The sequence below is a fragment of the Rhinoderma darwinii genome, chromosome 5 (assembly GCF_050947455.1).
Source record: "Rhinoderma darwinii isolate aRhiDar2 chromosome 5, aRhiDar2.hap1, whole genome shotgun sequence".
Classification (NCBI taxonomy): Eukaryota; Metazoa; Chordata; class Amphibia; order Anura; family Rhinodermatidae; genus Rhinoderma; species Rhinoderma darwinii.
Genome location: NC_134691.1, coordinates 68,929,777 through 68,943,839, shown reverse-complemented (window position 1 = coordinate 68,943,839; position 14,063 = coordinate 68,929,777). Strand labels below are relative to the sequence as shown.

Here is a 14,063-nt window from a genome sequence, read left to right as displayed (position 1 = left end):
TCCTAGCTGCAAAAAAAAAAAAAAACAACTTATAAATTAGAAAATTTAAAAAAAACAACAACATTCTAGTAAACATGGTCTGAAATATAAAAATATTATTATATGTGCTGTGAAATCCATTTAAGACACTAAAAAGAGGGCAAACCAGTAATACCGGTAACGGTCATCTCCCTTTCAGGTACAACTACAAGCAGACAGATAAATGGGCCACATACTTCATAAATCTTCTAATCCATCACTTCGCTAGACCGGGCAGATCCGCCAGTTCCCCCTGCTGCAGTCTGTGTAAATCTTCATTGAGTTCCCTGTATTTACATTGATGATTACCCTATTGTCAGTGTGGCTGTTTTCACACGATGCACAAAAGTGGATCCTAAAGTGAATCTATACAATAAATCATGATAGTTCCCCAATTTTTTTTTTTAATCCAATCCCATTTGGTTCATTAAAAAAAAAAAAACATGCTAAAACTGCACCAAAACTACACTGTATGAACACAAACAAATTGCCTGCCATAAGGAGAATTCACAGAGAAAACAGAACATCAACCCTCTAACATTTAAACCTCATGCACACTGCATATTACGGATCCATAATATGGCGCCCACAGCCTGCTATGGGCCCACTCTGTACTGTTTAAAATGGACATGAAAGCAATGGAGCATCTTGGCCCTCCCCACCAGATGTTCTGTTATGGAGGATTTATGCACATGCATGACTTCTAGGGGAGAAATGGTGCCTGCGCCGCCTTACATTATCTAGGTTTACAGCTTTGCTGTGTGAATGAGCTCTTACACAGACTGCAGAAGGGACACCTGGCGAATTTGCCAGCTAAACAGTGCACAGAAGCTTCAATTATACAGCAGATTTCATTTGGTGAGATCTGTCTGCTTGTAAATTTCGTGTGAAACGAGAGGCACTTGTTAAAAATAAAAGTTAATTTAAATCTAACTATTAGGGTATGTTCACACGCAGTGTTATCAGATGTAATTCAGGCGTTTTACGCCTCGAATTACGGCTGGAAAAATGCACCTAATACGCCTACAAACATCTGCCCATTGCTTGCAATGGGTTTTACGGTGTTCTGTTCCCACGAGGTGTAATTTTACGTGTCCCTGTCAAAATACGGCGTGTAAAAAGACGCCCACGAAAAAGAAGTGCATGTCACTTCTTGGGCCATTTTTGGAGCCGTTTTTCATTGACTCCATTGAAAAAAAACAGCTCCAATTATGCCCGTAATGGACGCCGCGAAAAACGCGAGTTGCTACAAAAACGTCTGAAATTCAGGAGCTATTTTCGCCTGAAAACAGCTCCGTATTTTCAGACGTTCTTGGTCACCGCGTGTGAACATACTCTTACTATTTCTAGCATGAGCGGCATAAATACAAGGTTTTTTTATGCCATTAATATTAGAAGTAATGACAATGAAGTTTATCTTAAACTGCTGGTTAAGTAAGCCCACAATTTCTGCCGGAACATATACTGTATTATAATGCGCAATCTACCGGTGCCAGGGATAACATTTTATCTAGATTTATTATAATATCATTGAACACATTTGTGTGCAATAAGAAAATCGCCATCATCAAAACTCAAACAAAATGATGAACACAATGTGGCCAAGTTGTCCTAATAAAACCGAATATCTATGGGATGTTCTACATATTTCTGTACATAGTCTAATGTTGTGTAGAGGCCGGAAAGATGTAAAGACCCTTTTACCCTTTCATTTCTTTAAATTCACTATGACTAAATTCTTATATTGGGTACATTTGTAATAATAATAATTATATATATACAGTGGAGGAAATAAGTATTTGATCCCTTGCTGATTTTGTAAGTTTGCCCACTGTCAAAGACATGAACAGTCTAGAATTTTTAGGCTAGGTTAATTTTACCAGTGAGAGATAGATTATATAAAAAAACAAACTGAAAATCACATAGTCAAAATTATATATATTTATTTGCATTGTGCACAGAGAAATAAGTATTTGATCCCCTACCAACCATTAAGAGTTCAGCCTCCTCCAGACCAGTTACACGCTCCAAATCAGCTTGGTGCCTGCATTAAAGACAGCTGTCTTAAATGGTCACCTGTATAAAAGACTCCTGGCCACAGACTCAATTAATCAGTCTAACACTAACCTCTACAACATGGGCAAGACCAAAGAGCTTTCTAAGGATGTCAGGGACAAGATCATAGACCTGCACAAGGCTGGAATGGGCTACAAAACCATAAGTAAGACACTGGGTGAGAAGGAGACAACTGTTGGTGCAATAGTAAGAAAATGGAAGACATACAAAATGACTGTCAATCGACATCGATCTGGGGCTCCATGCAAAATCTCACCTCGTGGGGTATCCTTGATCCCGAGGAAGGTGAGAGCTCAGCCGAAAACTACACGGGGGGAACTTGTTAATGATCTCAAGGCAGCTGGGACCACAGTCACCAAGAAAACCATTGGTAACACATTACGCCGTAATGGATTAAAATCCTGCAGTGCCCGCAAGGTCCCCCTGCTCAAGAAGGCACATGTACAGGCCCATCTGAAGTTTGCAAATGAACATCTGGATGATTCTGAGAGTGATTGGGAGAAGGTGCTGTGGGTGGTCAGATGAGACTAAAATTGAGCTCTTTTGCATTAACTCAACTCGCCGTTTTTGGAGGAAGAGAAATGCTGCCTATGACCCAAAGAACACCGTCCCCACTGTCAAGCATGGAGGTGGAAACATTATGTTTTGGGGGTGTTTCTCTGCTAAGGGCACAGGACTACTTCACCGCATCAATGGGAGAATGGATGGAGCCATGTACCGTCAAATCCTGAGTGACAACCTCCTTCCCTCCACCAGGACATTAAAAATGGCTCGTGGCTGGGTCTTCCAGCACGACAATGACCCGAAACATACAGCCAAGGCAACAAAGGAGTGGCTCAAAAAGAAGCACATTAAGGTCATGGAGTGGCCTAGCCAGTCTCCAGACCTTAATCCCATCGAAAACTTATGGAGGGAGCTGAAGATCCGAGTTGCCAAGCGACAGCCTCGAAATCTTAATGATTTACAGATGATCTGCAAAGAGGAGTGGGCCAAAATTCCATCTAACATGTGTGCAAACCTCATCATCAACTACTAAAAATGTCTTGTTTGCCAAAGGGATCAAATACTTATTTCCCTGTGCACAATGCAAATAAATATATATAATTTTGAGAATGTGATTTTCTGTTTTTTTTTTATATAATCTATCTCTCACTGGTAAAATTAACCTAGCCTAAAAATTCTAGACTGTTCATGTCTTTGACAGTGGGCAAACTTACAAAATCAGCAAGGGATCAAATACTTATTTCCTTCACTGTATATATATATATATATATATATATATATATTTATTTACACCCTTTCATAAGCTAAAATACTTTTACCATCTCTACACAAGAATATTTTTTAAATAATACTTTCCGAATAGCGAGTGCACTAAACAAAAAGACATAAAATAAACGATCACACATACTGATCCCTGTATGTATAAGCCTTTATATAAATAATGTAGTCAGTGTGTGTAGGTATGCATCCAAAGAGAGATCTATTATTCTGCAGGGTTGTACAAAGAAGAGTAGCGTGTAGGAGCCAGACTGGTTTCTCTTGAACTACAGGCATGGAAGCAAATTTTACATTGAGAGAAACATTTAGGGTATGTGCACACACACTAATTACGTCCGTAATTGACGGACGTATTTCGGCCGCAAGTCCCGGACCGAACTCAGTGCAGGGAGCCGGGCTCCTAGCATCATAGTTATGTACGATGCTAGGAGCCCCTGCCTCTCCGTGGAACTACTGTCCCGTACTGAAAACATGATTACAGTACGGGACAGTTGTCCTGCAGAGAGGCAGGGACTCCTAGCATCGTATATAACTATGATGCTAGGAGCCCGGCTCCCTGCACTATGTTCGGTCCGGTACTTGCGGCCGAAATACGTCCGTAAATTACGGACGTAATTAGTGTGTGTGCACATACCCTTAAGTGTCCGGAGTGTGTGGCTCCAGGGGTTTGTCCAGCCCTTTATTATGTACATATTCATACATATATTGACAGTGCACGGTACCATTTCATAGGTTCAGGAAACTAACCCAAGCAAAAATAAATTAAAAAAAATATATAGTGAAAATGTAATTCTATGAAAGTAAAAAAAAAAAAAGTTAAATAAATAAATGAAGCAGAGCGTTACCAGTCGCCTATGCACAGTGGAGGCAGATCATTTGTATCCTAAACCAATACCCATAAGAAAGTATATAAGAAGATGAAAAAATATATGGGTATGAGGTACCAGGCGCCTCACCCCAAATTCTGACTGGACGAATGGGTTCAGTTTGATGAATACTGATTCTATTCTCAAAGATCTTCACGGTGCAAAGACAGATAAGCCATGATTATTTTTCAAATACATTTTTGTGGGAAAAATGTTAAAAAAAAGTGAAAAACTGCAATAGATATAAATGCAAATTTTAATCTAAAAAAAAATAATAGGCTTTTGTCTCCACTTCACCAGTTACTAGACCAAGTGATTATGGATATCCATAAGGTATATATGATCATCGAGATTAGCCTCCATGCACATGTAAATGAAGTACTATGTTCCACCGCGCTGCAGTAGATGTTACAAGCAGCAGGTAATGGAATAAGACTGGTGAGTGATGCTGCAAACTATTTCTTCTGAGATAGGAGAAAACTTTGGAACCACATCCACAGCAACTGAATCCTCTGAGCACATTCCTCTGGCAGTCATTTTTCCTATCTCCGCTCTATAAACGTCAGGCGGTAAAATAGTAAGGCAGCTGTTCGCTTCCATCAACCAAAAGTGCTGGTCTGGTGGTGGCCGTTGGCCATCTTCACTGACTAGGCTGTCAAAGCAGATTGTGTTCTGCCTTCTGACACGGTGACTGACCTACCTTTCTGTGGTATTCAAGAGTGGTAAATTACTACCAAAAGATCAGATAGGCCCCACAGGCTTACACACATACACATTTTTTTTATTTTTGCTTTTTTTAAGTATACGATCTTTCTTCCAAAAGTTCAAGCCTTCTCTTTCCCGTATCATGACAGTATAGGTGCCATAACAACAGCTTATGACACAAGTACCAGGAACTGTGTGCCAACATCTCTCAAAGTCCAGACGTCACTACAAAGAGAGAGAAATACATAATCACTGAAATGATGGACCATGGTTGCACATCAGCCTAAAGAAACGCATAGAGGTCCACTTTTGGCACCACTTTACATACAATTTAATACAAATTTGCACAAAATGAGTTGAGTAACTGAGTAAGGGCTCATTCAGATGAGCGTGAATCTCGTCCGTTTGGCGGCCATTAAAACAACGGCCGTCACACAGACCCATGTATTTCAATGGGGCCGTTCACACGACATGTCCTATTTTACTGCGTGTCACGCAACCCTCTATAGATTCTAGTCTGTGGGGGATCCGTGATGACGCATCCCGCAAAGGTCCACCTTGGACGTGGAAAACTGCCGTTTTTCACGTCCTAGGTGGGCTACGTTCTTGTGACTGTAGCGTGTCTAACAGCCCCTTTTTTTATCCAAAGCTGTATTAACAATTCTACATCCCCACCAACCTAGTGTATACACTGCACAGTAATCGGATTATTAGATCTGGTAGGGGCATGTCTGTCAGCGTACAGTCAACTGATCCCAGTAGCAACTAGAAGAATTCTGAACTGACTGAGCTACTAGTGATGTCAATGGGCTATTGAAAGGGCATATATATGCTCAAAAGAATATCAGCATGCATTAACTACACCTGTGTGTGACAGTAGAAGATGAAGTAGAAAGCCATTACCTGTACCAGCATCCAATCAGGTGAGAAAATGAACAAAAAGAATTGCCAAACCGACGTTTAAAAGCATAACCAGGGCAATCATAACCGAATTGGGCCCCTGAAAATAAAAGGATCATTATTTTATTGAAATAATGTCGGTCAATCAAATGAAAATAACATTAGAATGTACTACAAATAGTATAAAAATCAGAATAGAGACCCAACCTGAAAGCAGAAAAAGGCGGGCATTAAACATTTTCACTTGCCAACTGGAGATCTGTTAGCATTTTATAGTCTGTGCACCATTTTCAGACCACCATACATTTGGACAATGGGAAATTCTGCTGGATCCCTTCGAACATTAAAACATAAAACATCTATCTACACCAACCATAAACTGCCTATGCAAGCTAGTCATAACACATTCATCTACAGCAGTAGGAGACCACCTATAACAATTTTTGGGCCCCTTAACTTTAGCCCTGTAGCTCTTCACATTATCCTAAGACTACACATTATATTCAATGTCCCATGTCTCCTATTTGCTGTAAAGAGATGGATTTGAATTTTATATTAAATGGAAGATAAGAAAACAGCAAAGAGCTGAGTTTTTTTGATCAGTGGGGTCCCAAAGGCTACACCCTCACCAATCAGATATTTATATCATAAATGTCTGATTGGTGGTCCGATCACTGTAAAACTACACTAGTCCGAAGAACGAGGGTGCCCAGTTCACTGTGCCCATGAAGAGTTGGCAACCCATGCACAGTCACTCTCCATTGAGCTGTACATTATAAATGGAATTGGCCAAGTCAGCACGCTGCGCTGTTTCTGTATCTTCCATAGACTTCAATGTGAACTCTCTGCATGAACATGGCATTGTGCACCCTCAGGATCGTAGGGGTCCCAATAGTCGGACTCCAAGAATCACACATTTGTAAACAATCATGAGATTGGCATCTTTACAGAGCTTGCTGGGAAGGGCGTCAGAGGCAGACGGCCTGGAGTTTGATAGCATATACAAATTGTATTCAATTACCTCCCATCCCAGACTCCATAAACACAACAGAAATAAACTGGTTGACGGTGCTTTGATAAGATCCCTTGACAACTATCATTTTGAATCAATGTTGTATATAAGAAAGTCTTATTAGATAGTCAGTAATCTCCTTTAAGATGTGAATAACAAGCAGCTTGCTAACAGTGAAGAAGTAAATCACAACTCCCCAGGCTATTCCTTCTGCTCTTGTACTATTTATACATTGCCTGCTACCCGAACGTGTCGTTTTCTGCCTTTCCAGTACCTGCCAGCTACAGACAGAGGGCACAGTCAATCATTCTGTGGACTCCAACATATTCAGTCTATAAGAAATTGTGATGTCATTAAAGAAAAACTACCTTTGCCCCCCATAATTCTGGACACCGCTACATGTTGATATACAATCCCCTGTTCTTATTTATAGAAAAATTCTTACTTTCTGAAATATTCATTTATTTTTAATTTCCGAGCCCAGCAGCCATGAGATTTCTCACCTGGCTTATCGATCGGGATGTTCCCCACTACACAGGGGTAGACGGGAGGCAGTGTCTATATGTACAGCACTTGAGAGATGTAACCACTACATTACACTGAAGCCTAACCTCAGAGGTGGTGGTCACCTAGCATTGGTTGTTGCTATCAACTACTCCAAACCAGACAGATGAAATCTAAAAGGAAGAACATTTTTGCCAGAGTTTTCCTTATCTTTTTGGCATTACAAAAGGATGTGCCATAAATAAATGATGGTAAAACGAAGGGGGTCTACCTCGTGCCATGCCCCTTTTTCTCTGCCTAGGAAATTATAATAGGCTAGAATGGGTTTTCCCAAGTAAAGCCGATGTGAGCTGGGAGCTGTAGGGTTGGACCTGGACGGATCATATATATTTATGGCATATCCTATTGATATTTTAGTAATGTAAGTGGTGGGAAAACCTCTTCAAGGTACGTTGTCTCAGCTCTGATGGTACTGTAGGTAGAATATATACAAAATGACCACCCATTGTCTGCTTTAAAAAATCCCCTTCTCCGATATGGGTTCTTCACCAACTAGCTGATGTAAAGGAGTCTTTTTTTTTTTTTTTTAAACGGGGGTGCGCACAAAGCACCGACAGTAATCAATAATTGTCTGTAAAGCTAAAGTTGTATAGCAAGAGCTCCTAACACCCTATAGTTTAACTCTTTATTGGAATGCCAGATGTTGTAGATGTGCTTCTTCCTTACGACAGTCCTGAAAGAGGATCTATTGGAATGCAAAGCATACTTAAATATGTCCCTCCAAATAAGAGTTCAGTGGGAGCATTAGCACACTTAACCTTGGATTTATTAGGCCATCTAATAGATGCCAGGACTTTCTCCATGACAAATCCTCTTCTACAAGCTTCCTGAGAAATCCTGTTATAACAAGTCTTTATATAGCTTCTTGTTTTGGATAGATATGGATGACAGGGCCATGCTGACACTAGGCCATCAATGAGTGATTAGAAAGGAAAGTGTTTTTTACATAGTGTTTTCACTAAATAATTAAATGTGCTGTTAAATATTTCAGCATAACTTAGAGCGTGCTTCTCTATAGATTTGCATTTACACTTCTCTCCTAGAGTTGCTAAATGAAAGATTATCTACACAAAGCGGACATCCAGCACGGGTAAATCAGAGGTGAAACACCTAAAAAGTTCCCACATAAATGACGACACCCGGAATATCTGTATATAGCAGATGTTTTAATACTTTATGACATTGTTGCCCGAAAGGGAAATTATATTTACAGTTACATTAGAAAACGTACTGACTTAGGAATCTTGTGTTTAAATTGAGCTGGTGCTTGGGGGGGGGGGGGGTCACATATAGATATGTTCAAGAATTCATATACACGTCCAAGTTGTGTAAGGAAGGACTTGCATCTTACCATATGACCTGCTTTAGACAAACCCATGTTATATAGCCGACTAGGGCATGTTGAGGCAGTAGATGGATCTCTGGACGAGAGTCACACCAATATTAGCTAAAGTCGAATGCCATTCTTAGGATGGTCCTCGGTTCTAGATGACTACAGGCATCCATTTCAGGGTTCAACAAGCAAGTAGGAACTCCATATAACTGGGGAACTTTGCTGGCACCGGCTACATATTGATTTAGAGAGTCACTCGAAGGAGAATATTGACGAAGTTAAACATATAAGAAGGGGTAATAAATAATGCCTAATACTTACTGAATTAATTTCATTGACAACAGGTGATACTGAATCATTATTGGTTTGATTCTTTGGTGCCACACGTTGAGACTTAACTTTTGGCTCAGGTGTGCTTTCTTTGGCATCTGGCTTTGACTGGGGCTTTTTAGGGCTTTGCTTTTGGGATGGTGGCACATTCACTGTTGACGTTAGCTTTTTTGGGTTGGAGTCTTCTTTTACCGCTAAATGCAATGGTGGGTTCACTGTTCCATAGTAGTTATGGAAATCAGCATGAAGATCGCCATTCCCAGTGCTGCTTGGATTATGGCCAAATGAAGCCTTTGGTGATTGTTTGGCAACGGCCTCCTCTTTCACAGGAGCTTTAGTAGGCAAAGGTTTCAAGGAAGCAACAGGTAGGTTCTCAGTGGATGCACTTTTTCTTTCAAGATTGGGGGGTGCTACAGGGACAGTGTTAGAATTTTTTCTTTTAATATCCTGTGAAGAAGACTGTTGAGGTTTCTTTCGTTTTTCCTCTGGTGTTCTTGGAGGAGTAGTTCCTTTCCTATAAAAATGTGGTGACTCTTTTGGAGAAGGTGTTTTTTTGGGCAACTTTTCCTCAGTGTTCTCTTTTACTTCAGCAACGTCTTGAAACTTTTGCCTGACGTAATCTGGCCCTGAAATTATTTAAAGAAAGTAAAAACCATGTGAAAAGGCCTAAAAAAATTACATTTATAATGGAGTAATGGAAGGGTTGTCAGAGTAATAACAATTTTTTTCCCCCTAAGAAAACAGTGCCACTATTGTCCATGGGCTATGTCTGGTGTGGCAGCTCTGCTACATTCTCTTGGTGGTGTTGATCTCCCAGACAACCTCTCTAACTTTAACACAAGCCTAAAACTGTTGCAAATAAATCAAGATAAACATTTGATCTGCAATTGCATATTGTGGATGATTTGTTGGTCACCTATACCGGATACTTAAGAGACCGGATGAAGATTTAGCAGTTGTACAAGTACATCAATATGTGGGCTAAACATTCAGAATTTCTAAAGTACACTAAATTGGGACCATGCAGAGGCACATCAATGCGGCAACAATAGCACATGAATGGTGGTCGCGAGAAACACCCATAAAATGATTGCCTTAAAGGGGGTTGCCTAGTTTCAGCAAGTTACTGTTATTTTTCTGTAAAATTACAATGTAACAAATTAAAAATATTCGGTTTTAATTTCTCACAGTTTTTAGGATCTCTGCTTGTTGTTATTCAGTAGGAACATTCATTGTTTACTTCCAGTGGATAAAGTTCTGTCCATGGTCATGTGATGGACACACAGGTGCTGGGAATCGTTACATGACACAGCTGTGATACACCTACTTTAACGAGCCGTGCACCTGTGTGTCCATCACATGACCATTGACAGAATTTCATACACTGGAAGTAAACAATGAATGTCCCTACTGAATAACAACAAGAGATCTTGAAAAGCGTGAGAAATTAATACAGAAAGTATATTGGAAAATTGTATATCCTTTTTTTATATACAAAAAAAACCAAAAAACAACAACATTAATTTACGGACACTGAACAACCACTTTAAGGCTCTGTTCACACATGTCAATTTGACACAGAAATTGACAAGCCAAATTCTTCGTCAAATTCAATGATAATCCGCATCCCATGCATGTGAATTGGGATTAAGCAAACCCGTTCACATGCTGCAGAAAACGGACAGACTGAATTTTGTTCAGACGGTGAAAAAAAAAACAGCTGTGGAAATGAATAAAAATAAAAGGCAAGTAAAAGGTATATTCACATGCAGCGGTAATAGTGCATTGTTTTTCAAAACGGTCATCGCGGTTTTGAATACAATACGATCTTTGTCTATTTAAAACCACAATTGTGGGAAAACCGATAAAAAACAAAAAAAACTGTAAGGGTATGTTCACACGAGGTCATTACGTCCGTAATTGACGGACGTATTTCGGCCGCAAGTCCCAGACCGAACTCAGTGCAGGGAGCCGGGCTCCTAGCATCACAGTTATGTACGATGCTAGGAGTCCCTGCCGGACAACTGTCCCATACTGTAATCATGTTTTCAGTATGGGACAGTAGTTCCACGGAGAGGCAGGGACTCCTAGCGTCGTACATAACTATGATGCTAGGAGCCCGGCTCCCTGCACTGTGTTCGGTCCGGGAGACTTGCGGCCGAAATACGTCCGTCAATTACGGACGTAATGACCTCGTGTGAACATACCCTAAATGTTATTTTTGCTTGGCAGTGATCTGCGCACCCTTACTACTGCGAAAAGGAGAATAAATATCTCATAGTCTCAACTCTGACTGGCACCCTGAACAGTTTAGGGTCGTCACAACTGATGACAGGTTCCCTTTAATTTGCAATGGTCTATCATTTGCTTATGGAGTGCAGGTTACAGGCTATTGTAGTATAATATATAGCTTGTTGACAGGTTGCAGTGAAGGCAAATTGTCCTCTATGCTATATTTATATATACAATAGAATACACACAAATGTAAAATGATGCCAATTCATAAACCTAAAATATAATTTATTTTTTTTACTCCAATACAAGTGTTATGGGAACCCGGCAAGAAAAACAAAAAAAACAAATAACAACAACAACAACAACCTGTGATGGCTCTGCACAATAGGATGTTTAATACATTAGATAAAAGTCCAATGTATAAGGCTAGGTTTACTCTACTGCACATATAGCAGTGATAGCGATGAGAGCGATTCCCTTGGCGAGTGTTGCTCCGTGTTAGCTTCCTTGTACAGCTCTGTAGAGAATATCCTAATTTGCATGTGACATACCTCCCAACTTTAAAATATCGCAAAGACTGACAACCGATACAGCGCGCATGGTGCGGCAATTTTAAAATTTTAAGCCACGCCTCTAGCCCCACCCATACACCCAGTTCAGCCCACACAGTATCATGCTCCCATAGAAGCCCTTATACAGTATATTGCTCCTATAGCTTTCCCCCACACAGTATAATGCCACATAGTGCCTTCCACATTGTATAATGCCAAATAGCTGGCCACACACAGCATAATGCAGTGTAATGCCACCATGGCTGACCCCATACCGTATAATGCCCCCATAGCTGACCCCATACAGTATAATGCTCCCACAGCTGCCCCTATACAATATAATGCCCCCACAGTGGCCCCCATACTGTAGAATGCCCCCACAGTATAATGCTCAGTTACCTCCATACTGTATAATGCCCTTAGATGCCACCATACAGTATAATGCCCCATAGCTGCCCCCTTAGCTGTCCCTAGTGCCTGTGTCCACATATAAAGTGCCAGTGCCCACGTAGATCGTGCTACAGTGCCCATGTAAATAGTGCCACACCCAGTGCTAATGTAGTTAGCGCCACAGTGTCCCCTGTAGATTGTGCCCATGTAGATAGTGCCACACCCCCCTTGAAGATAGCGCTTCCCCCACTGTAGACCGCGACATTGGGGCTGCCTCTAAGAGTGGAATCTCCAGCCAGACATCACTGCCCATATATGGAAGTGATGTCTGGGTTCCCTCTAGAAGAGGAATCCTGGGCTAGAGCCTCGGAAATGCACTGGCAGTGGATTTCGCTCCAGGAGTAGCCCCTTACGTCACTGTCCATATCTAGGTAGTGATGCCACGGGCTTCTCCAGGTGGGGAATCGCCCTTGCCAGGGATTTCGCTCCTGGAGGAACCACGGACGTCACTCTTGTAACGTCCATGGTCGCGGACCACAAAATCCTTCCATCCAGTCGATGCCCTTCTCTCAAGAGATGTCTGCACATACGGCAGTCCTGCTCCACAGTAACCACAAGGGTGCGCTCACTAGCTCAGTCCAGATTTGAGAAGCCAGAGCGCAAGCATGTTGGTGATTGAGCCAATTGGTCTAGAGCACCCTGGGCTATAAGAAGGTTCCAGACCCATCCTCCCATGCCTGAGCTTTGTTGTTGTATTCCTAGTCTGTCTTGCAAATGGTCCCCTAATGTTTCCTGCTCCCAGTGTTTCCTGTATCCTGATCTAGTGCCGTGCTTAGCTGTAGCCGTGCTGTGCTGTATACCATGCCTGACGTCTACCCGCTGCCTAGTTCCTGCCAAACCTGCCTTGCTACTGTCCTAGCTGCCACGGATACCCTATATAAACTATAGACTCTGACCTGCGCCCTGTTGGCCAGCTGCCATGGCGGTACGGCCCAGTGGGTCCACGAACCCTATGTGACAAGTGTCCATATATGGACAGTGACATCAAGGGCTTTCCTAAGACAGGAGTCCCCGGCCAGAGAGCTTGCGTTTCAATGCATCGTGCATCCCTAATTTGAAATTGCGGATAGTATAGTACACATGCTATCCTATGGGCCAATGCACACGACAGTGGTTTCCACGGTCCATGCATTGCCTGAAGCCCGGACCGCAAAAAAAACGTCATTATACGGTCTGAAATTGCAGTCCAGGCTCATTGAAGTCAATGCACATCTTGTGTGTGCATGGTCCGTAAGGGCAGACATCCCGTGGATGACACAGCCACGTCCATGCCATAGTCACGGACCGTGCACACCGTGAAGGTCGCGTGCATGAGGCTTTACTGTATGACCCATTAAATTAAAAAAAAATTAATTTAGGTTTTTAAGGAAAATGGCAGCGGAACCTGCAGCTTTTCCATTAGAGCTCCACAGACTGGTTCTTGATCCTCTAAAGGGGTTCCTACTAATGATCCAACTACTTTGCTTAAAACCTGAAAGTCAGAATAGAAATTTAATTTATTAAGACTGGTGTTTTATACGATAGTCCGAATATAAAGAAAGTTGGAGTAAGATGCCAGACATTTATTAAGAGGAGCATGACTTAATAAATTAGGTGGATCTCTGGTCGCCCAAGTGCCAGAAAATTATAAATTTCACAGGCCTTGGTGGCCCTCGCCCTTTTACTATGCTTTGCTTTAGGTGGGGGAGCGGGCGTAAAAATAGAAAAGTCACAAAATATGGGTGCCAAAAAGGATCGTAGAG

At 41.5% G+C, this 14,063-nt stretch overlaps 1 protein-coding gene across 1 annotated transcript in view; it reads right to left on the bottom strand.

Moving 5' to 3' along the window:
* Positions 1-3,998: 3,998 nt before the first annotated feature.
* JPH1 (junctophilin 1) overlaps positions 3,999-14,063 on the bottom strand; it is a 112,105-nt gene continuing 102,040 nt past the window's right edge. Inside the window, exons 4-6 of the mRNA XM_075828214.1 lie at positions 9,077-9,711; positions 5,850-5,946; positions 3,999-5,171 (exon numbers count right to left, since the gene is read on the bottom strand). Of these exons, the coding sequence (XP_075684329.1) occupies positions 5,866-5,946; positions 9,077-9,711 (716 nt within the window). The 3' untranslated portion in view covers positions 3,999-5,171; positions 5,850-5,865. The remainder of the gene's footprint in view (positions 5,172-5,849; positions 5,947-9,076; positions 9,712-14,063) is intronic.